We start from the raw sequence: 25,841 nt of genomic DNA, 5'->3' as shown, positions 1-25,841 counted from the left end.
AACCGAAGTCAAATCCCACCTCTGACCCCCTGGAAATCTTACTCGGCTATATGTCTGCAATCTGAGATTTTTGTATCTGGCATTGACCACATACCTTCAGACTTAGTTTTTTGGCCATAAGGGCGAGAAACTTGCTCTTTGAAAAAGGAAAAAGGAAAAGAAAGAAAGCTGAGAATCAGAACATACCCCCAGCCCTGACAACAAGTTTATTCTTATTCCGTGTTTTGGCTATACTCAGTTTCCCAGTAATTGTTATTAGCTGCACCCTGTTAAGTGAACAGAAGAAAAATACACCACAGAGAACAAAGGGTTGAATGTACACATTCCTCAATCTCAAATCACGCAAAGTGCGGGGCTGTAGGTGTGGACTCGGGGGACACATTCCAAAAGCTGCTCTGGCTGTGATTCTTCTTGTTTGCTCTTAACCAGACCAACTTTGCAGCCAAGGGCACGTGGTTCCCAAGCCCAGCCCCTCTCATTCCACAGTGCCCTTGCCAAAGAAAGTTCTGTTGTTCTTTTGCAAGCCTTGATATTTGATGTGAGTTTCTCTGTACTTTACAAATGGCTGTTGTGATGACGGGGAGGGGGGGGGCTTTTGTAAACAGCTTTGGCGTCCCCTTTGTGAACTGTAGTGCTCCATGTATTCATGGGTTATCATGTTCTTCATTGATCAGAATGGCCCTACTGAGATGCCACAACTTGCTGAAGGTTCCCATTGTGCTGCAAGCCATTCATTGGAAGAGGAGGTGGCGGCGGTGGCAGTGGTGGTGGAGGAAATAAAGTACCAGCCATTTCTGAATGAGTCTGTGGGTCAGGAATCGGAATTGGACTCATTGAACCAGAGTCACTCTGGATGGAACCAAGGCTGCTGCCATCAAAATTGGTCATTTTCTTCTTCATTAATTTCCTTTCTTTGGCTCTGCGATTCTGGAACCAGATTTTTACCTACAATGGCAAAGAAAAAAACCTTTCAGTTGCTTGCTGCAAAATGTAATGCAATGTTAGCTAAACATCATAGAACAGAAAAAATCATAAATCCATATATGCCTCTTGGTATGTCTTTCTATAACTAAATTGTGGTGCTAACCAAGCCTCATCCAATCATAGTAGTAGTTTATTACGGTCACAAGACCAGCAAAGTACATCCAATCATGGGGTAGGTGCAGAGTCATTTTGATAGCACCAGCCCCTATCATGACAGCCACAGTCTTTTGAGGGAATTCTCTCAAACCCTCGGAGTAGTTTGTGTCATAATTACTCGCAAGATGGCACTACTTGTGCATCCACATACTATTCATGTGTCTTACAAGTAGCTTGTTTACTCTTCCCAAGCTCTATGGTCAAGACAACCATTGTCTAACTTCAAATGGAACAACACTTGGTAGAATTATGATGTAAAAATTTAATAGGGTGGCCATGTGTCTTATACAGAAGGCAGTCCTCTGTTCAAAGGGCTGCCAGAGGACTGCTCTCTATTTGAAGAGCTGTCCCATCCAGTTCTAGTTTAAAGGTAAAGAACCAGAAGAACTACTGTCCATCAAGTTAGTGAACAGCAGTCTGAATAGGTAGGCACACAGACCACCTGCTTACAGTTCTCCGCACAGTGGTAAGGTGTATTATATTTCTTTTTAAATTATGATAATGATTTCTAAGTTAGAAGCAAGTCATGTCAATTAGGATATGCTGATTTATGCAAATCACCGCCCTCTTTTGTCCTCTTTTTGGCAATTCATAAGTGGCCACCCTATTATTGATGCAAAGTTCTTTGTACTTTACAGTGCAAATGGCTGCTGTGATGCCATGAGGCCTTTTGCAAACAGACCACTTTGGTGGCCTCTTCATTTTCATTTATTTATTTATTACATTTTTATACCACCCAATAGCCAAAGCTCTGTGGACGGTTCACCATAACTGAAACCATAAAATACAATATGACGACATACAATATATATAGAAGTTTATCAGTTTAAAATTACCATATAAAATAAAAACCAAAATAAAACCTAGCCGCAATGCAAAGATAGATTTAAAACAACAGAAAGTGAAAGACTAAGATGCCAGGGGAAATAAGAAGGTCTCACCTGGCGCTGAGAAGAGCACAATGTAGCGCTAGGTGAGCCTCTCTGGGAAGCTCATTCCATAATCAGAGCTACAACAGAACCCCCCCCCATCTTCCCATCTAACTTCTTTTGGTGGGAGCTGCTGGAGGAAAACCACTGGAGATAAACTTAGGGTCTAGGCAGGTAAATATGGGAGGGGACGAAACCCCAGTGCCATTTGGGGCTTTGAATGTTAATACCAGCACTTTGAATCAGGCATAGAAATTGACTGGTCAGTCCCTGATAACAATCTATTTTGGAGGATCTGAAGTTTCCAGACTGTTTTCAAAGGCAGCCCCACCTATAACGCATTCCAGAGATCCAGATGAGAGGTTGCCAGAGCATAGATAACTGTAGCAAGGCCATCTTGGTCCAGATAAGGACCTAATTGGTATATCAACCAGAGCTGATAAAAGGAGCTCTGGGCCACCAAATCCACCTATGCCTCTAGTGACAATGCTGGATTCAAGCACACCTCCAAACCCGATCATTTAGGGGGAATGCAACCTCCTCCAGAACTCCTTGAACACCACTTAATTGCGTACCTACTAACAGTGCCTCCATGTTGTCTGGATTGAGTTTCAGTTTATAGATCCTCATCCAGTCCATTACCGTCCTCAGGCACACATTCAGAACAGCCACTGTCTTACCTGAATTTGATGAAGAGGAGAGCTAGAGCTAGGTGTCAACTATATATTGATGACACCTCAGCCCACTCCCCTGGATATCCCTCCCCCCCCCAGTGGTTTCATGTAGGTATTGAACAGCGTTGGGGATATAATAGAATCTTTAGTGATATTCAAGAAGTATCGCCAGAAGACCCACACACAGCTGGGCTGCTGTTGTGCCAGTCCCACCCTGAAATCCTATGGCTCCTCCAAGCCCTTCACTTGATTATGGTGAACGTCTACTCTGGAGAACCTTTTGTATCTATGAAAGCCCCCCCCCTTGTGATTAAGGACCCTAGAAAATCAGGGTCCAGTCATCCCAAATAAAATGTTTGCAACAATCCCAATGCGATGTGTGCAACCAAGCCAATGTCCATATAAAGATGAAGGCAAGGAAGAACACATACAGGCTTGAAACTCACAAGTGGTGATTTATTGTGCAAAGGGTTTGGGAAGAACAGATAGAATGTTTGAAATCTGAGAGTTTCCTTCCGTCTAACTATTAGGCAACATCGCTTGATTAGAATTTTATTGACTTTTCCTTTCTTAACCAAATGTACCACCTAAAATCCTTTTCCCGCATATAAAAACACTGCTTCTCTTCATTTCTGTCCTTTGCCTACCAAGGAATTTTGATTATATGTTCAAAAATGTGAGAATCAACCATTTTGTGGTTTTTTGTCCTAGCAGTCCTAGGTATAGCCTGAAAGATGCGTGATACCTAGCAGAGTCTAATCCAGCCTTCTCCAGCCTGGCGCCCTCCAGATGCATTGGACTGCAACTCCCATAATGTTCAGCCAATGGCAGTGCTGCATGGGAATGATGGGAGTTGAAGTCCCATATATAGAGAGGGTGCCAGGTCTGTGTCTCCGCCTCCTTTCCGTCTTAAGACGCTGCCCATACAGAGTTCAACATCAAGCAGTCTTCTTTTCTCTCTCTCTCCTTCCCTCCTTCCCCTGGCTTTTTGTAACAGCTTGTCTGATAGACAGATCCAGAAATCTTGGAAGCCTGCCTGCAGTTTAGTGCATTTTTGGTTGGTCCCGATAAAGTTATTGTCTGACTGTAGGATTTGATTTTTTTATTTTTATGGACCAGCACAACTAAATTTGTTTTATTTGATTGGAAGCAGTGGAATGGAACTGTGGTCATTCTTTGGTGTCATCAAAATGTCAGGCTGCTTATACACTTTCATGGCTGACAGCGATAAGCCTGAGCATAAGGAAGATCTAGGCATAAAGTCCTCCCTGTTCCCTGAGCTCTGCTGTAGAGGTCTTGCATTTATATCCCTTCCTTGTGTGATTCCAGTCTTATGTGGCTTGAGACAAACTTTGACACCACAACTTTGGAACCAGCTGCCCCAAGACACCCCCTCATCTATATCACTATAACAGTTTAGGTGAGGAATGAAAACATGTTAGTTTTCTGCAGCAAATTCAACGGATGTAGCACTGTTCACTGTTGCCCTTTGTAGTATTATCAATTTGTTTAGCTGTTACCATTCTTAGATTTGCCTTCAGTAGTTATACAGCCTCCAGCAAAGGAGATCATTACCTTAGAATCATAGAATCATAGAATAGCAGAGTTGGAAGGGGCCTACAAGGCCATCGAGTCCAACCCCCTGCTCAATGCAGGAATCCACCCTAAAGCATTCCTGACAGATGGTTGTCCAGCTGCCTCTTGAATGCCTCTAGTGTGGGAGAGCCCACAACCTCACCAGGCAACTGATTCCACCGTCGCACTGCTCTAACAGTTAGGAAGTTTTTCCTGATGTCCAGCCGGAATCTGGCTTCCTTCAACTTGAGCCCGTTATTCCGTGTCCTGCACTCTGGGAGGATCGAGAAGAGATCCTGGCCCTCCACCACCTTGTCGTGGTGCTGGAGCTTGAGCACCTCAAGGATGCCATGAGCTAAACCGTGAAGGGACACCTGAGACGGGAAGGTCATGATAGAGAGGTCAGACTAAATACGATCCTTGGGGAAGGTAATGGCAACCCACCCCAGTATTCTTGCCGTGAAAACTAAATGGATCAGTACAACCAGAGATATGTCGGTATGAGAAGACTGGACACCCTGGAGAAGATGCTGATGCTAGGGAAAGTGGAAGGCAAAAGGAAGAGGGGCCGACCAAGGGCAAGATGGATGGATGATATTCTGGAGGTGACAGACTCGACCTTGGGGGAGCTAGGGGTGGCGACGGCAGACAGAAAGCTCTGGCGTGGGCTGGTCCATGAAGTCACGAAGAGTCAGAAGCGACTGAACGAATAAACAACAAAAAAGTTATACAGCTCTTAGTTTTTACTGACTGTACATCCCCTTGAGAATTCTTAAGAACTGGCAAAATATATTCCCTTCTATTCTGAACTAGCTGTAGTTTCTGCAGCCTTCGTGGACAGCTCCACATTGACTGCACTGCAGTCATCTAATCTAGATGTTACCAAAATGTGGATAACTGTACCTAGATCGCAGGTATTTCTCCCCCACACTCCCCAAGCACTCCTTTAACTCCCTTGATTTGATTTCCAAGCACATTTCAGTGCCTGTCTAGACTTTCTCTTTGCCTTTTACAACTTGCCCAACCTTGGCAGCTGCAGCCTCCGCTTGGAGGTTTTTTCTGCCTACTTTTTTACTTGCTGGCTGTTTAGGGTAGCAGGATCAGAGAACACACTGAATGTTAGGCTTTACGTCTTGACGGGCCAGGAACGATGGTGAAAGTGGGCAAGAGAATGCTCGGCTTCGTCCATTCTCTTCTGCTGCCCCTTACGCCTGGAACGCTCTTCCAGAACATTTGAGAACTACAAGTTCAACCGCAGCTTTTAAAGCTCAACTAAAAACTTTTCTTTTTCCTAAAGCTTTTAAAACTTGATGTTGTGCAGACTTCTACTGTTACTTTCTACTGTTAGTTTTACCCTACCCTGTGCCTGCTTACCCTACCCTGTACCTGTTTGCATTCTCTTCCCCTCCTTATTGTTTTACTATGATTTTATTAGATTGTAATCCTATGCGGCAGGGTCTTGCTATTTACTGCTTTACTCTGTACAGCACCATGTACACTGATGGTGCTATATAAATAATAATAATAATAATAATAATAATAATAATAATAATAATAAGTACTTTAGGTGCAGAGTATCAGCAGTGGCATATAAGACTTAGCAGTGGAACAGAAGCATTTACCGGAGATAATCTCTCGCTCACCTCCCCCCCCCCTTTCTCGTTTTGGTTCTTTCCCTGAATTTAGCAAATCCTGTTTCCTTTTGCCTTGTGGAGAGATTTAGGGATGGGAATTTTGTTTGTCTTAAATTGTTACTCTTTCAGCCTCCCTCTCCATAGTGTGTACAGGTGGAACAGCTGAGTGGGGAACGGGCGGGGCATCTTGTCTTTTGTGAGCACAAATGAACCTTAAGACACTTGGTGCAGCTGTTGAGATTCATTTTGAGCTTCAGATAACAGCCTTCCCTGACCTGATGGCTTCCAAATGAGTTGGACTACAGCTCCCATCATCCCTAGCAAGTACAGCCATGCTGCATTATTGGGCAAATAAGTGTGCATAATGCAGGAAGATTGCATTGTTTGTGTCATTGTTTCACTGTCTAGCTCCTTCCTATCTCTCCTCTCTCATCTCACACTATTGCCCCACTCGTGCTCTTCGCTCCTCTGATGCCATGTTTCTCACCTGCCCAAGGGTCTCTACTTCCCTTGCTCGGCTTCGTCCATTTTCTTCTGCTGCCCCTTACGCCTGGAACGCTCTTCCAGAACATTTGGGAACGACAAGTTCAATCGCAGCTTTTAAAGCTCAGCTAAAAACTTTTCTTTTTCCTAAAGCTTTTAAAACTTGATTTTGTTCTGACTTTTATACTGTTAGTTTTACTCTACCCTGTGCCTGTTTGGTGCATTCTCTTCCCCTCCTTATTGTTTTATTATGATTTTATTAGAATGTAAGCCTATGCGGCAGGGTCTTGCTATTTACTGTTTTACTCTGTACAGCACCATGTACATTGATGGCGCTATATAAATAATAATAATAATAATAATAATAATAATAATAATAATAATAATAATTTTTATTATTTAAAAGCAAGGGAGACACTGGGAGCAAGTGTCCTTGAATACATTGGGACTTGATTCCGAGTAAATGTATGTAGGATTGCCCTGTGTGACGCCCAGTTGCTGAATTTTAATTTGAGTCCACCCCATCTGACCCTCTCCCCTTTTCACTGCATCCTGTGTCAGTGTCATGTTTTCATTGGTTGCAGTGTGCTGTTTGACAGTGTTGATGTTGGGGCCGGCCATGTTGTCCTCCTTTTTGGCTTCCAAAATATGGTCACCCTATAGCTAGTCCCGAGAGAGAGAGAGAGAAAAGAGTGAGGGCTGGTAAATCACTCTTATTAAACATCTACCTTGTGGTCACTTCTGGACTATAGTGTCCTTGGAACCTTTTGTTACAGCTTAGTTCCTTCATTTCCAAGTCAGCTAAATTTAAATTTGGAAACCTGTTCCCTGTGGGATAGGGAGGAGCATACGGTCATTGCATTGATGTAAACTTGTATTGATTCATGACTGAATTGTTTCCAGTGTATGGCTTCAGGCCCATGAAGATGCTTTACAACAAGAGGATTGAAACTGATGAGATGGTGAAGTTTCCATATAAATTAAACATCTCATTTAGACAAGATTAGACTTTAGATTCTATATGCATATCTGAGTTGCCAGCTTTTTTGTAACCATCCCCTGTGGTTATATTATTATTATTATTATTATTATTATTATTATTATTATTATTATTATTTTATTTAATACCATCAATGTACATGGTGCTGCACATAGTAAAATACTAAAACAGCAACACCTTGCCACATAGGCTTACATTCTAATAAAATCATAACAAAACAATAAGAAAGGGAAGAGAAACCACCTGACATCAGGAAAAACTTCCTCACTGTTAGAGCAGTGCGACAATAGAATCAGTTACCTAGGGAGGTTGTGGGCTCTCCCACACTAGAGGCCTTCAAGAGGCAGCTGGACAACCATCTGTCAGGGATGCTTTAGGGTGGATTCCTGCATTGAGCAGGGCGTTGGACTCGATGGCCTTATAGGCCCCTTCAACTCTACTATTCTATGATTCTATGATCTACAGAAATTAGCAGATGATAACTTTTAGCTCTATGCCTTGAAAAAATCAACCTGCTGACTTCTACTTATCAAGCTACTGTTAAAAGAACATAAGCATATTGTGCTGGTTTTGTCTGCGCAATCGACAGTCTTGGAAGAGAATGGGGACCATTGCTAAATCGCAGAGCACCTCCTTTGCCTGCAGAAAGTCCCAGATTCAATCCTTGCCATCTTCAGTTAAAAGGACCCAGTACTGGATGATGGGAAAGGTCTCTGCTGAGAATGCTAGGCTAGAAGGACAAATACTCCGACTGATTCCTAATTCCATTCTCAAATTAAATTTTTTTTATCTTAATGAATTCCACAAGCTTCCACCCCCAGTTCAAGTGTATTGCTTATGAGAATATCTGCATGGAATAACTTTTAGTACTATATTTTAAAGCTCTTGAGTAGACGAAGGCATGACAAGTTGTGCTTAACGGGGTGTTAATGGGCATTTTTCGATATTTATACATAATAAACTCTACATATACTCCCCTGGAATGTTTTGCATTTATTTACAGGCACGCAAATTTGGTCCAATAATTTGATTATTATGTATCAGATAGGAAACCTGGTATATATAACTCATACTCTACCTGTCTCTCAGAAAGTCTTAGGTTTGCAGCAAGTTCAGACTTCCTCCGGATTGTAATGTATCTGTTGTAATGAAATTCCTTCTCCAATTCTAATCTCTGATGATCTGTGTAAACAACACGGTATTTCTCTCTTGTTCTTGTTTTACCTGTTTGAAAACAGCGACAAAACAAACAAAATATGCATAAATATTTTTCATCAGAAGGTTTATGGTGTCTTATTTTTGTGCCTCCTGGGATACAGAAATATGCATGCCTAGCCTTGCTTTCTCACTGTTACTACTACTACTGCTCCTACTATTGCTGTTGCTACTACAATAAATAGCATTTATAAAGCACCTCCTGCCCATCAACATTAGGAATACTATATATTTGGGATGTGCAGTAAAAAAATGGATTTTTAATTTTTTTGGTAGTTTCTTTCTTTCCATTCCATTGCTTTTCTTTCTTAAAACTTGTTTCATGATTTCTTTCATAAAACTTTTATTTACATTTCTACATTGACTTGCACTGGGGAACATGGAGAAGGGTCTTGAAGGAAAATGGGTGGTAGTAGAGAAAAGTCCCCCCCCCGCAAGGACCCTAAGGGCAACATGCAATTTTTCTGTACACATTTTTTATCCTCATTGCATTCTCCATTGACCTGAATTATGGGGTGTGGGAGAAGGGTTGCATGATGAAAACTGGGTCATAGTAAGAAAAATCCAATCCTCCAAAGACCCTAGGAATCTTTGGAACTGTGGTGGTGATGGATTTTTTTAGTCACTATTTTGCCTTTTCAGCTGTTTTCCTGCATGCAGCACGCTTCATGCTTATTTTTTAAATTTATTTTTCAGAGTTGTGTCATTGCATTAAGATGGAATTCTGCAACCAACCAATTAAAAAAATGTATTGGTGGTGCTATGATTCCTTAGTGCAATAACTCCAAAAATTAAATAAACTTTTAAAAAGGTTTCAGCACCAAATTGGCTAGTCAAGAGAGGGATTTGCCTGTTTTCTTTATATGAGGTTGTGTTTCTTCTCTCTACCCATTTTCCTGAATAACCCCCCTTCTTTCCTCAGTACAAAGCAATAGAGATGGCTGCTGAGTCTCTAACCCCTTCTTTCACTGACATTCAGCAATGTAGTTTCAATTTGCCAGTCATTGGCCCTTTTCAGAAGACACCTTAAACCACAGCTTGAACCATAGCGAATAAGGCAAAAAGACTTATTCACTGTCTTATCCACCGTGGTGTAAGGTGTCTTCTGAATAGGGACATTGAAAGAGACAGCTTTATGCATGGTGTGGAGAATGTGGCTAGGGAGACATTTTTCTCCCATAATACAAAACCCAGGGTCACCCCATGAAGCTGATTGATGGAAGATTCAGGATATATAATTCCATAGTTATGGAGTGATGGCCACCAATTTGGATGGCTTTAAAAGGGGGTTGGATAAATTCCTTGAGGGGAAGGCTATCAATGGCTACTAGCCCTGATGGCTATGTGCTACCTCCAGTATCAGAGGCAGTAAGCCTATATACACCAGTTGCTGGGGAACATGGATGGGAAGGTGCTGTTACACCAGGACTTGCTTGTGGGTCCTTCGTCAACATCTGGTTGGCCACTGTGTGAACAGAATTCTGGATCAGATGGACCCTTGGTTTGATCCAGCAGGGCTCTTCTTATGTTCTGATGTTCTTACAGCTGCCTCTCTCCAAAATAAACTGGTATACCGTTTTTACTGTACTTTGGGGAACTAATTATGAATTTCCCAGTGAAGCACATACATTACATATCACTGGTACAAATAAAATAAATAAATAAAAATCACATGATTTGGTAAATATTTCCTAAAATTTGTCCTGATGGGGTTATACTTATTACCAGAATCTGAGATCATTGTGAAACCCATCAAACCAAATGTAGCCATGTAGGGTGGCTCCTGGGAGGCTTGATAAACCTGTTATTTTTGCCTGCCTGGGATTGGGGGTGGGGAGCATTGTCAAGCACCTTAGAGGACATAAAACGTAGCTTGAGGGCAATGTTTGGCTTGCTGGTTTGCAAGCCGTGAAGCCCTATTTTAGAGGACCACTTTAATATCGGAGCTGTTGGTTATTTCAAGGCTCTTCCAAGGGAATTCAAAGGGATGGGCTTCATTTTACGGCAGCCTTCCAAAATCTCAGTGTGTTGGAACATTGCTCCTAGTATCACTAGGATGGAGAAGTCTGCTTATGAGGCTAGAAGTTAAAAAGTTGGGAAGTATTCTATGGTGAAAATATATTATTCTGATGTGCCAACAGAGCAAGCTCCATCTAAGTGGTTGTTTGTAACTTTCTGTGGGAATCAGGCTGTTCACATGGCATAAAGCTGCTCACCTGGTGTTTGACCTGTATTAGGGTACTTAAGTTATTCTAGCAGGCTGTGACTCAGCTTGGGTTTGTGGGGGATTGGAAGGAGAGGACGGTTTCCTCATTGGCTATAAAGTTCACAGAGCATTCCTTCTGAACACAATAAAAGGGAAGAGAGGGCCTCTTTATTTGCTGTGAAAATCATCACCCTTTCCGGCAATATAACTGCTAAAGAAAAGAAGGAGAAGGAAGAGACAAGGATGCATATCAAAGGCAAAAGAAGTGTTAAAAGAGGGTCTGTTGCTTGATATGGCAGATAGGCCTCTGAACTGAAGACAATGGAGCCTCGAGCAAGGCGGAGTGGGATTGGGGGGGGGGGAGACTTAGACCTCACAACTAGTTTACAAAGCGAAATAAATTAGCATTAAAACTGCCTCTGGTTCGCCTTGTCTTGAGAGGTAGCTCCTGTTTTACATCCTCCTTGTCACATGAATTTGCCTCTGTCTGTGAATTCTGCAGTGTGATAAAAGAGGCTATGTTGATATTCTCATTTGTGTGATGTAGACTCGATTCTGATTATGGACAAGGAAAACTGCTTCAAAGCAACAGAGAAATTTGGAAAAACTCTTGAAGTCAACTGTTAGTAATGACGGATATAATAGCAAAAATTGTTCTATAGAGTGCGGTGGGTGCATTTAATTCTAGCTATACCTTGGGTTACCTTTGGGTTAACTCCTTCATCCTCATTTGGTTTAACACTAGCCCTCATTCCCTTGAAACAAGGTTTAAGTATGTATGACTCACATTCATTGTTTGGTATCCTGGCTTTTCTCATTATTCCTTTAGTTGTCTCCCCACTGTCAAACTTTTAGATTGGTCCCTAACCTTAAAGTTTACTGCTATTTTGGTTATGCTATTCTGTCAAGTGTCATGCACATCCATGATGTTAAATAAATACATAAATATAATGTGTACCTTCGCTCAGATTCCTTATTTGGGAAACAATCCTCTATCACGTTCTTCTGTGCAGGCTCCCTTCAAATCTATCGGAGCTATACAAGAGGAACAGAAGGAGGATTGTCCAAGTACCCTTGGCTTGATATTTGTTTTAACAAAGAGTGGAGCATGGAGGAAAGACCGTGAGTATCTCCATTGAGAAAATTCTACGGATGGACTGTCACACCTGAAAAAGCATTGTCTCATTACACTTTTCTATGAGTTTCCTTTCTCCAGGCTGGACTACCAAAATGCATTATATATGGGGCTGCCGTTGAAGACTATTTGGAAATTATATTTGGTTCAAGATACAGCTTGCTAGATTGTTGACCAGGTCAGCCAAGTGGAAGACATGGTACTAGTTCTTAAACAACTTCAGTGGTTGTTATTCTATTTCTGAGCACAATTCCTAGTGCTGTTTTTAATATTGAAGGCTCTATACGATATCTCAGGACCCTGCCAAAATGTTGGTATAAACTTCAGAGGTCCTTTCCAGATGTCCCTACGTTCAGAGGCAAAGCAAGTGGAGACCAGGGAAAGGGTCATTTCAGTGATAGCCAGTTCAGGTCTGGGCCCAATTCAAAGTGCTGGTGTTATCATTTAAAGCCCTAAACGGCTTGGGGCCAGGTTATCTGGAGGAACGCCTCCTCCCATATGTACCTGCCTGGACCCTAAGGTCATCCTCAGGGGTCCTTCTCCGTGAGCCCCTGCCAAAGGAAGCAAGGCAGGTGGCTACCAGGAGGAAGGCCTTCTCTGCTGTGGCACCCCGTCTGTGGAATGAGGTTCGCCTGGCACCTACACTATATTCTTTCAGACACCAGGTGAAGACCTTTTTATTCTCTCAGCATTTTAACAGTCTATGAATTTAATTTTAAATTGGCTGTTTTAAATTTGTATTTCTGCACTGCTTCTGATTTTATCTTGGTTGTGCTTTTATATTGTATTTTATACCATGTTTTTATACTGTTTTATACTTTGAATGGTTTTAATTTTAGTGAACTGTCCAGAGAGCTTCGTCTATTGGGTGGTATAAAAATGTAATAAATAAATAAATAGCTCCCGGTCTGTAGAATTTTCTCACTAGAGGCATCCCTATTATCAAATTTCATTTTTGGCAGGCAGTACTTTTATTTGCTCAGGTTTTAAAATTAGATCCTTAATTTGACTTTTTAATTTCCTTTTTAATATGTTGCAGATGTGGAGGTAGAGGACAATTCTTAGGTTGTTTCCTATAAAGTTTTGCATATGGTAAACCACCTTGGAAGTTTTATTTTAAAGATCATAGAATCATAGAATCATAGAATAGCAGAGTTGGAAGGGGCCTACAAGGCCATCGAGTCCAACCCCCTGCTCAGTGCAGGAATCCACCCTAAAGCATCCCTGACAGATGGTTGTCCAGCTGCCTCTTGAATGCCTCTATAAGTACAAGATATAAGTACAAGATATTTTATACAAACAAATTGAAATTAGATATATTCCAGATTCCCCCTTCTGTTTCTTAGTCTGAATTTTGAATAAGTAGTACTGTTACATTCTTGTTACCTTAATCTTCTTTAACCATCACTTCGTTGCAAGTGACTTTTTAATACAAGAAAAAAGGTCTGTGACCAAGATTTCAAATAAGTTGTCTCTTGTTTTCACTCCCATCTTCCCATGCTGTAGAGCTTTACTTGCTCTAATAGTTAATCCTTGATGCAATTTCCTCCATTAAAAGAAAAACTAGCATTTTGAAGTGCTCAGGTTGCTTCACATGCGTCACCTCAGAATCTGTAAAATGACCCTAAGAAACACAGCAAGACTATTAACCCCATTTCACATGACGAGAGATAGCGGCCATGTCTGAGGTAGGAGTCGAAGCAAGGGGTTTCCAGCTCACAATCCTAATACCCACTCCACCAACTCCACCACAGGTGACAAAACTAAACCATGACTGCAGTAAGCCAGGGAGGCTGAAGAGAACCAGATGTGTAAAAGCTGTGGCACAGCGGTAAGGTGCGTGCTTTCGTTTGCGTGGAAAAAGCCCCAGGTGGAATTCTTGGCATCTCCAAATAGATTTCGTGCCCCCAGACCTGGAGACAGGCTGCCAGTCAGTGGATCCTGGACCAATGGTCAGGATATGGCAGCTTCCTAGGGCTCATCTACACCAAGCAGGATATTCCACTATGAAAGTGGTATGAAAGCAGTATATAAAAGGCAGGAGCCACACGACTGCTTTATAACGGTATTGAAGTGCACTGACAACTGTTGGGGCCCATTGACACTTGCCATATACTGCTTTCTTACCACTTTCATAGTGGAATATCCTGTTCAGTGTAGATGTGTCCTGGGCCCCAACAGTTGTCAGTGCACTTCAGTACAACTATAAAACAGTAGTGTAAATCCTGCAGTGCCCTTCAATACCACTATAAAGCAGTCGTGTGGCTCCTGCCTTTTATTTATTTATTTATTTTATTTTATTTTATTTATTTATTTATTACATGTTTATACCGCCCAATAGCCGAAGCTCTCTGGGCGGTTCACAAAAATTAAAACCATCATAAAACAACCAGCAAGTTAAAAACACAAATACAAAATACAATATAAAAAGCACAACCAGGATAAAACCACGCAGCAAAATTGATATAAGGTTAAAATACAGAGTTAAAACAGTATAATTTAAATTTAAGTTAAAATTAAGTGTTAAAATACTGAGTGAATAAAAAGGTCTTCAGCTGGCGACGAAAGGAGTACAGTGTAGGCGCCAGGCGGACCTCTCTGGGGAGCTCATTCCACAACCGGGGTGCCACAGCGGAGGAAGCCCTCTTCCTAGTAGCTACCTGCCTCACTTCCTTTGGCATACCGCTTTCATAGTGGAATATCCTGCTTGATGTAGATGAGCTGACATTACAGTAGGTTTCTACCCACTTCCTTTGGGGAAAGGAGTGCAGCCTAAAACCCTGAGCCAGAGAAAATGTCCGTTTGGTTATGGCAGTTTTCCCCAACCTGATGCCCTCCAGATGTTTTGGACTAACTCCCATCAGCCTCAGCCAGTGTAACCGATGCTCAGGAATGCTGGGAGGTGTCACTCAAAACATCTGGTGGGCACCAGGTTAGGTTAGGCTGGATTAGGCTTTCATAAAATGTGACTATACTAGCAGTGAGAGAACTTTACCTGCCAGGTTTGCTGCCTCAAAAGTATCAGTGATGCACCTGGTGTTTGTTTGCGCTGGTTGCTTTGAAAATATGAGAATGCCAATGGAAAAGGTCCCGTTGACACAGGTAATGATGGAGATGTAAAAAGCTTCCTTCCTGTGTCTACTCAAGACAGGGCCAGGTAGTCTGGCATCATTGGCTTCCTGCTTTACCACATGCAAAATACATCATACTTGAACTTGATTTATCAGTTTGGATTTTTAGCTTGCTCAGTCCAAGAGGCTTTGAGAGGGTTACAATAAATATAAACATGCACAACAGAACCCAAAATGAGAATTGGGGGGGGAGGGGAGATTGTATTTTAATCTTTAGGGTGGATTCCTGCATTGAGCGGGGGGTTGGACTAGATGGCCTTATAGGTAGGGTGACCCTATGAAAAGGAGGACAGGGCTCCTGTATCTTTAACCATTGTATTGAAAAGGGAATTTCAGCAGGTGTCCTTTGTATATATGGAGAACCTGGGGGAATTTCCTCTTCATCACAACAGTTAAAGCTGCCCTCTTTTATATCTGGTCACTCTAGTATAGCTCCTGCAGCTTTAACTGTGGTGATGAAGAGGGAATTTCACCAGGTTCTCCATATATACAAATGACAGCTGCTGAAATTCCCTTTTCTATGCAACTGTTAAAGATACAGGAGCCCTGTCCTCCTTTTCATATGGTCACCCTACTTATAGGCCCCTTCCAACTCTGCGATTCTAAGGCTTTCACCAACAGCTGGCCCAAGATATTTTGCTGCCTGAGATGAAGGAGAAGATAGTGCCCCCTCCATTCCACCCATGGAAGCTGACGTAGGCCTGGCAATTGACTCTTACTTCGACACTGGTGATGGGACAACAACACCCCCACCCTACCCCCCACAAAAACACCAGAGGGCAGCAGGCTAGCATAGGGGATGCAGAGAAGTCTGCCTGAAATATGCAACTAAGTTTCAGGGCGGAGAATGGCCACTGCAGCCCTGGGGGCATTCTGCTGCCCTGCCTCAGAGTAGGACTGCCCCTGCCTTTCTAATTCTTTACCATCTACTCCCATTTCAGCCACTCTCAGGCCTTTCAGTTTGGGCTGGATCAGAAATAACACCGTCATGGTTTTGCGCTACCTGAACATGCCTGGCACAACCCCAGGCTTTTGTGCGCCTCCTCTCCTTATGTGCGATGATTCCCTTCCTCCCCGGTTTGAGACGCCATCGTTTGCTATTTTGTCGGAATCAGTGAAGTATGATTTGTACTTGCCCTGCAAACCAGGATCAGAAACCACACTTTGGTCCTGGTTTGCAAATCCTTGTTTTCAAGGCAAGCACAAACCACAGTTTTGCCAAATCGGATGAAATGGCAAACTATGGTTTGTTCAAACTACAAAGGGATGGAGGGAATTGCAGTGTGTGACAGGAGGTGGGAGCATAGAAGCCCAGGTTTCTTGCCAGGCTAGTTCACATAGTACCTAAACTCCTTATGTCTAAACCAGGTGTGGGCAACTTGTGATCCTCTAGTTATTTTGGCTTAAATTTTCCATCACCCCTCACCATTGGCTCTCCTGGCTTGGGCTGATGGGGGGTGTAAGCCAAAACATCTGGAGGGCTGTAAGTTGCCTACCCCTAGTCAACCCTCAGTTTGAGAGCCATTGACTTGTTCCTATCCCAGATAATATATGGCAGCCTTCCCCAACCAGATGCCCTCCAGATGGATTGCACTACAAATCCCACCACCCAAGCTGGCATGACTAAAGGCTGGGGATGATGGGAGTTGTCATCAACACACTTGGAGGGCACCAGGTTGTGGTTACTATTATGTATTTAAAGCAAGTGTTCCCCCCTCTCCCACCCCAGTAAATATTTATTAAATTCTTATGTCATGTTGCAGCATTGTCATGTTAGGTACATAGAACATTGCGTTATACTGGGTATATCATTGGTTCATCTAGCCCAGTATTGTCAACACTGACTGGCAGTGGCTCTCCAGTGGCCTCTGCCAATGTCGTAACTTACCATGCCTTCTTTGTCTTGGTCCAGCATAGACGGGGACACTCACAACGTGATTATGCCACATGACATAGTCAGCACTGCCGGACATTCCTGCAGGGTGGTGGTGGGAGGACTCATAATGAGAACACTGCTTTCAGCAAGCTAATGTATAGCACAGCTCTTTTATCCAACACACTGGCACAATATCTAAACCCTGGTATTTTGTCTCAGTTGCCTCACATCCCTCCCATCATTCATGTCGCCCCGCAAGACCGGAAGTACAGTCCACCTTCAGCCAACACCCTTCTTAGTCCTTAACATCCCAATAAAATGGATGAAAAAAATCTGTTTCTTGATGACGTATTTCATGGTGTGTTTGTAACTGAGAAAACAGATGCCTGGAAGCAAAGAGTAGAACATTGAAGTGATTTCCCTTCAGGTGCTGACTTGGTTGATAACTTCCAATCAATATCACCATTACTGGAACAGGAATTAAATGAAGGGCTAGATGTTCTAGAAATTCTACAACTGTCCTAATATTGATTTGGGATGTGTTTTGAATGCTTTGGTTATGCAAATCTAATTTTTAAATTCATTAACTCAGAGGCAGAATGTTACCTAACACTTCTCAACGTTCAACAGGCGTTGATATATGCAGCCATAGTAGTATATTGGAAAGAGACGTTGAGCGCCTGTGCAAGTGGGAATTATATGGGTACAAATGAGAACGCTATGGATAGAACAGATAAATAAGTCTTCCTATCAAATCCATGAGGTGGATGAAATAATATAAAGCCGTAGCCTGGCAAATGTGTTCTGTGGAACTCTGGAGTTCTTTCAGATTTGACAGGGAGTGCCCAGTGATAAGACCAGTAATGTCAGACAGGCTTTCCTGAAAAACATCTGGAGCATCATTATGACTCTTCCCCTGCAGTCCAATGGACAGTTCAGTGTGCAGTTTTAGTTCACACAGGGCAATGTTGAGGTGCATTCATCACATGACCCAGATGGTCAATGGCTGTGCTGGCTAGAGGATGTTGGGAGTTGTAGTCCAACACATCTGGGGGCACCAGGTTGTGGAAAGCTGCCCTAGAACATGGTGGTCCTAGAATCCTCTACGATGTGTATGGGCAACTTGTCCACGGAAACTGTGGTTGTTATAGCTGCCACCATTGCTGTTGCTGTTATCGCTGTAGCCACGCTCGGTGGGCTCTGTGATTTGCCCTCTGTATAGGGACGCCAGAGCATCTTCTGGCAACTGCTCTGGCACTCGCTCTCTGTGGTCCTGTCACTCAGCTGCTGCTGGTGCTGGTGCTGGTAAGATAGACAGGTGTTCCAGAAGGGAAAATAGCAAAAAGATTGGAGTGGCGTTTGAAGTTCTTTAAAGTGCCTGTCTCACACTTTTGTTTTTCTGTATTGCTATCTCTGGATTATGCCGTTTTGTGTGTATGTTGGCTATAGTGTGGTAAATGTTTGCCATTCATGCCCTTATGACAAAGGGGGTAATGGAGGGGAAAGTGGCTAGTAAGAAGGTGGTGGAGATTGCAAGCCTGGTTGGAGAAGGGGGAAAAGCAGATGTCCGGACAGTGTTGGGTGATAGATTGCCATGAAAAGAGCTGTGGGTAGAGGGCTCTATGCAGTAGGGAAAAGGCTGTCAGTGGAGTTGAGCTGTGGTGATGTGGAGGTGTTAGCTCCTTTGCTCAAAGCTCCTGCACCTAATTGCATTCTTAAAGGTAAGCATTTCATGACATACCTTTAAGTAAAGAGGTTGGAGTATGAATAGCACAGCCAGTGGGGTAAGGAAAGCTATTAGGAGAGGTAGCATGTTTCAGTTGATCAGAGTTTCACAAGTGCTACCAGAGAGGAGACTTGGAAGGAAAAGGCACATTGTCTGAGAAGCATGGTTCTTCATCAAGGACCTTAGAGAGAGCTTGGTCCCAGTCCCAGATTGAGAATCTTGTAGTTTATTGACATAAAAAGCCAGTTCCCACCTTTCTCCCAGGGTTTAGCACATTCTTTCTCAACGTGGTCCCACCCGGAAGTGTTGGAGTATTGGCTAGGGATGATGGCAGTTGTAGTCAAGTACATGCCAGATTGGGAAAGTTTTGCCCAGCATGAACAAATAACAGAACCATAGATGGGCATGTGCTGGCTTGATTCTCAATGTGGACTGAGAATGGCTTGACTACAAACCTGCAGGTTCTGTTTGGTTCCTAAACATGAGAAAATAAAGTCAATCAAACAGTGCTGGGATTTCTTCAGGCAGAAAAATCCGTACCACTGGAAAGCATACAATTGGATTATGGAAGTTGAGTCAATAAGAGATATTCCTTTGTCCTTTTCATTGCACTTATTTGCCTGGCTAGCACAACAGTATAGAATCATAGAATAGCAGAGTTGGAAGGGACCTACAAGGCCATCGAGTCCAACCCCCTTCCCAATGCAGGAATCTGCCTTAAAGCATCCCTGACAGAGGGCTGTCCAGCTGCCTCTCGAAGGCCTCTAGTGTGGGAGAGCCCACAACCTCCCTAGGTAACTGGTTCCATTGTTGTACTGCTCTAACAGTCAGGAAGTTTTTCCTGATGTCCAGCTGGAATTTGGCTTCCTTTAACTTGAGCCCATTATTCTGTGTCCTGTAATCTGGGAGGATCGAGAAGAGATCCTGGCCCTCCTCTGTGTGACAACCTTTTAAGTCTTTGAAGAGTGCTATCATGTCTCCCCTCAATCTTCTCTTCTCTAGGCTAAACATGCCCAGTTCTTTCAGTCTCTCTTCATAGGGCTTTGTTTCCAGACCCCTGATCATCCTGGTTGCCCTCCTCTCCACGCGCTCCAGCTTGTCTACGTCCTTCTTGAATTGTGGAGCCCAGAATTGGATGCAATACTCTAGATGAGGCCTAACCAGGGCCGAATAGAGAGGAACCAGTACTTCACGTGATTCCAGGCTTCTGAGAGCACCCAGCAGTTACACAGATGTTGCTTCCATGAAGGAATTTAACAGTGCGTCCAGTGGCATCTGAAATACTTGCTTTTGTCTTTACAACAACAGGCTAACTCAGCTCCCTTCTGCATGAAGGCATTTGGCTCTCCCAGATAGGAAGTGTGCACCTGTAAGTATGTGGCTACATGTACATGCAACAGGCTTGCTGATTAGCTGTGGGCTCTTGTAGGATGTACCATAAATACTGCCTTGCTGGAACTCACCAAAGTCCACCTAGTCTTGCGTTGTGTTATCCACACACCGCTTTGTAATGAGTTTTACGTAGATTTAGGGCATAAGCCCCCAAAGCTGTGGACTTGTCTATGCTGTGTTGCAAAGCTCACATCCCATTCAGTACTTAGCACTGGGCGTGAGCAGGTTTATGAGAAGGACTGCTGGCTCTTTGGGCTTTGGTTCAGAGCATCCTTCTCTGCTTTGCAATATGCATTGACAGCAGTGAAAAAGGGATGAGTTGGGGAAGGAGAGAAAGGTCTGGCAACAGAGTGAGGTGGTAGAAGCCCAGCAGCCCTTTAGACTGCTGGTGGGGATCACATTGTCGAATCCTCCCATATGTTGGGAACACAGCCACAAAAATAACCACAAAACTCCCTGCACGTATAAAACGAGAACAGGTAGAATCGTTATCCCTGATGTAAAAGTTTTCTATGGGCCCGTTCAGAAGACACCTTAAACCATGGCTTTAACCACAGTGAATAAGGCTTTTTTTGCTTTATTCACTGTGGTTAAAGCCACGGTTTAAGGTGTCTTCTGAACACAGCCTATCTTGTTAAATGAAAGAGCATTTAAGCATGGTATCTCCCACCTGCAGTCTCAAGTGGTAAAGTCTATTCTATCTTCCCTCTCCCCGCAATACTCTTCCATATGTGTGGAGTAGACTCAAGTGAGGAAGCAATGAAGTATCTGGTAAATTCTAGGCTTGGAGAGCTTGGAGAATTTTGGGGCGCTTGGGCACCGAGCCTTTGCCAGATTGCCACAGATTAATCTGTTCCATATTGCCACCAGCTGGTCCCGTTAGCACTGTGCCTGAATGCTTCTGACCAGGAGCGTGGTGTAGCCGATAGAGTAGGTGTCAGCAACTGGAGGTCCATGGGCCAAATCAGACCAACCCCAAATAAGATGCACATGCATATACACATGCACACACACAAGGGGTGTTGCTACTGATCAGGTAGATAGAGCATTTGGGGGCTTAGATATGAAAAGACCAAGTTCAAATCTCTTCTTAGCCATTAAGCTCACTGAGTAAGTGGCATTGGGTAAGTCTAAATCCATCAATCTAAGACTGTAATTTTCAAAAGTTTTACCCTGAGGAAACGCATCCTACAGTGAGTTTTCCACTAAGGAATCCATGCATATTGCAAAATGTCTTCGGTGGGGGTGGGATGGGAGGGAAATGTTCTAGGGCAGAGGGGCATGTAAAAGGCAGGCCAGAATCTTCTGGTAGATCTCTGTGGTAGATTGGCAGTTGTTAGCTATTTAACAATACTGACAACAAAAATGCTTCTCCCTTGCCAATTGGACCATTGAAAGCAGGAAGGTTTGGTGGGTACCAAGGAGTGGTTTTGTCTGTGAAAGGACTGCAAGCTCAGTTCTGGTACTTGAAACAAATGCTTGGGTTGACCACATGCTTGGCGGTAGCCTATTCTTTAATTCTCAGGTCCTATTCAGATATAATGACCCTATTTTAATAAACCACGGCTTTTCAGACCTAGAATATAGTGCCTACATGGTCCCTCCTCCTTCCTCTCCTAATGCACACTTCTCCCATTCCTTAACGGACATTCCCTTCCTCCCTTTATGCGCCATTTTCTGTTACATCCAAACTGGGAAACTGTGGTCTAATTTCTGACTACAAGCCTGGCTTGCAAACCAGGATCAAACGTTGGTTTACAATCTCGGGTTACAGTTAGAGATTAAAGCCCAGTTTCCCTTTTCTGGTATAAGGTTTAATAAACACTGGCAGTGTTGCGTTAAGGCATGGAAGAGGAGGAAGCAAGAGGAGGAGGAAGTATCCATGCACCAGGCTAGTTCTCATTTTGATACACCATGGTTCATTGATTGGACCGACATCATTACATCTGAACTGAGCCATCCCAAGCCACTATTTTCCACCTGACTCTGGTTGGTGAACCTTGGGGTTTTGGTCGAAGCAGACCTTGCAAGCCTGTCTGCCTGTGTTCTAAGGCACAAACAGCACATGTGGCATTGACCCAGTTCTATCCTCACTATGGCTGTACAAAAACAGACTGTGGTGGAAGACATACCCAGACCTGTGCTCTCCCCACCTGCCGCAAGATTTGTAGTGAATTGACATGCAAAGGTGGGATTCAGAATGATGCAAAACAAATATTTATGATAGGGTCTCAATTTCTGATGCGATAAAAATTGTTATTTAAAGGCAGGTATGCTGTCTGAGCCTGTCATCTCTAAAAGGAATGGTGAATCGTGGTCAAACTGCCTTAGATAGAAAGTACCCTGCAACGCAGTTTGAAAGCCTCTAATGTCTCTCATCTTGCATTGAAGCTGCTGGCACTCTGGGTTCTAAATAAACCTTAAAAAGCAATTGAACAACTAAGAAATTTGGCCATCTGCTATGTTAAGTACCAAATCTGTTGCATCAATAGATGCTGGCCAGCACATCTCCAGAACTGCAAGATATTTGTGACAATGTGTTGCATCAAAATGTTTTTTGGGCCATATTTGCAGGTTCTAACTTTAAATCTTAATACAGTCCTATAAAACTTATGTTGTGTCCACATTTACAGTGTTATACACAGTTCTGGCCACCCCATCTCCAAAAGGGTATTGTAGAGTGAGAGAAGGTACAGATGGCCAACCTAACCTCTCCTTACCAGGAAAACATACGAGGCTCAAGGTCTTTTTTTAGTTTACGCAGAGAGACATCTAAAGAGTTAGGACTTGACAGAGGTCTATAAAATGGTGTGAAAGTAAATGTTTTTCTCACTTGCTAGTGATACAAGGACTTGGGAGAGTTCATTCAATGCAACTGATTGGCAGTTAGATTCAGGACAGACAAAATCAGGCCCTACTTCTTATAACACATCCCTAAAGTTTTGGAAATCATTACCACAAAAGGTGGTGAAGTCCTCTGATTTTGGAAGGGTTTTTAAAAAACAGTAAATGCTTTTATGGAGGATAAGTCTATCAATAGATCTTAACCACGACAAGCCAAATGGAGCCTCCACAATTAGAGGCAGTGGACCTCTCATTGCTGGGGGCAAACAGCAGGGCATGGCTATTTTCATCAGGCACAGCTTGTGAACATTTCAAGGTATCTTGCAGCCATGACTGAAGACAGAGTGCTGGACTGGACTGATCCTTCTTGTTGAGTACCAAAGGATTTCAAAGAGCTCTGTTTAAGCTCCCTTGGAATTGTCTGTGGATCAAAACCACTATAGTTAAGCCTGTGGTTTTGCAGTATGAGTTAGGAAGTGTCTATATACTTGTGTCTCTATCTAACACACTCTCCAACATTTCACAGTTGAAAAGTGGTATTGCAGTACCATTCATAGCTGAAGTCTTCTCTGCTTATTGGTTTCATTTATGGCATAGAAGCTGTCCTACACAAAGGAAAGGGCAGGGTTGTTCTTTTGGTTAAAAATGCCAAAACTAATTCTTCTATTATATGTGCAGGCTGTGCACTATACAATGCTTCAAAATAAACCCCACTGTGTCCAATGTGGCTTGTTAAGTGTGTTTAGGAATGTCATGCAAGCACAACGTATGAGTCTCAGAGATTTAACTCCTAGAGGAGAGCATGCTGAAATCTAAGAATGACAACTCACAGCATTTTGAAAAGACATCTCTAAAATCACCCCAACAGTGAATCAAAATGGATAAATATCTGAAAATGGAGATTGTCCCTGATAAATAGGGATGGGAGATAGTTTTCTATAAGGCTTCCTTGGGTCACTTATAATAATTTGAACCATGGATTGTCCCCATAATATCTGTGAAGTTCAGCATTCCATAAAGTTTAGTGATAAGATGTGGTATCACAGTTTAGCTCTTGGATGATCCATGCACTAATCAGACTTTTCTGAACAGAAGTTATTCAGCAAAGAGGAATAGGTTTGCACAATTATTTTTATAGCCACAGAGCTAGATGAAAGCTAAAAGCACTCAAGGTCTGTAGGACGTCCTCCTCTCTCAGTACCACCATTCTTAATGTGTGCCTGACTCATTTGAAATCCTAACATCATTTATTCCTTTATGGAGTACCAGATATTACAGCTAAAGGTTCCACCATCTCACAAGAACTGAGTCAAAACGTAAGAGACTTTTGTGGTTGCTCAGAAACCAAGAGATCGCCAGCATCTTTTTTATGCAGCTCTTTGCAATCAGAATTTTCTAATCATTTCATTATTCGCCTGCAGTGCCTGTATCATGATTGGATATTTACTATTCTAGCAGTATCCCCACTGCTGCTGCCAGAATGTCTCCAATCTATCTATCACTAGAGTATTTTCCTGAAGGTCTGAGATATATTTTATAAATGTCATACACTTTTTTCTTTACCAGCTTGCTATTAAAAACCCAGAGAGTGGCCCAAGAAGAGATCAAACTGGTTTGTGTAACTGGTTTGTGTAACTGGTTTGTGTAACTGGTTGTGTGTTTTAGATTCCTGCATTCTCTGAGGGCGTCTAGCATTTTAAAGTGAAGGAGGCCCTTTCATCCAGTATTTCCATTTGAAGTGTTAATGTGAGAAACCCTATAATTGAACATATAATCAGTATCTGGAGCTACGGACCTCCCTTTCATTACTCATGCAGGCCTCTGAAATTATGAAGCTTTCAGTGAATACATTTCTCCTTAAATACCATTTTAGTTCTTTTGTCATATAAACTAGTAGAAAAGTTTACTCTTAAATCAGAAATGTATTAAAATGCAATGAGTTGGATCCAGACTTACCCATAGACCCATTAAATCCCATTAATATCAATGGGTCTACTCTGAGTAAGTCTGGATCCAACCCAATATTAACAAACATGTTTAAGGCTGCAGTCATCTATACTTTTATTTAGGAAAAAGCTTAATTGGAATTTACTTCCATTCAACATTGATAACAGCTGTGCTGAAGTTAAATTGCAGGGTTTTCACATTTATCACCTAACATTTTCGTTTAACTCCCTCCACCCACCAAAGAAAACTTTGTTTCTGAATATACAACATGAAAACGTTATTTGTTCCTATATTGATGTCAGAAGGACACTAAATCAAAGTCATTGTTCAAAAGCTCAGTCAGCAGATGAGTGAGTGATAATGAGAGAACCTTTTTCATCTTGGGAAAGAGTATTCCATTGTCTTATGGAGGTGAGTGGGAACTGGTACAGAATAACGTTAGAGATTTCTTTAGTATAAATTTAGTCCTCGCCAACATACCTGTTGAAGTGGATTGGACTGTTTTCCTCATCCATTCATAAGAGCTGTGTCTTTGACTGTGGGGAGAGATTTGCTCTGTATTAATTGTATCTACAGGAGGTAAAGCCCCCGATCCAGCGGGATTCAGGGAGTTGTAATCAGCAGAACTGTAGGAAACCTGTCCAGGAGATGATCCGTTCATTGGTGTGGGTGTCACAGTGCTGGAGGGTCCTGGGCCGTAAGCATTCCAATCCTCCCTTTGCAGGCCATAATGTGCTCCCCAGGCCCCTGAAGGTTGTCCACGGTTGTCCATACTTTGCATATGATGGTATCCCATGTAATCTGTGTAGGGTGTTGAGGAGGCAAAGTTTTGTGCTGGCAGGTTATTGTTGCTGCTGCTGCTGCTGCTGCTGTTGCACCTTACGGATCCCGGATACATGCTGGCTTCTTTTTCCAAAAGATAACTCACATACAT

At 42.7% G+C, this 25,841-nt stretch overlaps 1 protein-coding gene across 1 annotated transcript; it reads right to left on the bottom strand.

The window, feature by feature from the left end:
- Positions 1 to 681: 681 nt before the first annotated feature.
- Positions 682 to 25,841, bottom strand: LOC134409148 (homeobox protein CDX-4-like). The gene is made up of 3 exons (XM_063141733.1): positions 25,388 to 25,841; positions 8,514 to 8,659; positions 682 to 945 (listed from the first exon to the last, which is right to left on the bottom strand). Exons 1-3 carry the CDS (start codon positions 25,839 to 25,841, stop codon positions 682 to 684), a joined length of 864 nt encoding a protein of 287 aa, XP_062997803.1.

Source organism: Elgaria multicarinata, chromosome 15, assembly GCF_023053635.1.
Source record: "Elgaria multicarinata webbii isolate HBS135686 ecotype San Diego chromosome 15, rElgMul1.1.pri, whole genome shotgun sequence".
NCBI classification, from domain to species: domain Eukaryota; kingdom Metazoa; phylum Chordata; class Lepidosauria; order Squamata; family Anguidae; genus Elgaria; species Elgaria multicarinata.
The sequence above is the reverse complement of the archived record's forward strand: the minus strand, read 5'-3'. Positions and strand labels throughout refer to the sequence as shown.

What these genes read in the sequence shown, in the direction of transcription:
- LOC134409148 (XM_063141733.1), bottom strand. Translation starts at nt 25,841, where the DNA reads ATGTATGTGAGTTATCTTTTGGAAAAAGAAGCCAGCATGTATCCGGGA. An exon ending in AGTCCAATCCACTTCAACAG is followed by an intron (nt 8,660 to 25,387) that starts GTATGTTGGCGA and finishes GTTTTCAAACAG; the next exon opens with GTAAAACAAGAACAAGAGAG. An exon ending in TAAGACTTTCTGAGAGACAG is followed by an intron (nt 946 to 8,513) that starts GTAGAGTATGAG and finishes TTGCCATTGTAG; the next exon opens with GTAAAAATCTGGTTCCAGAA.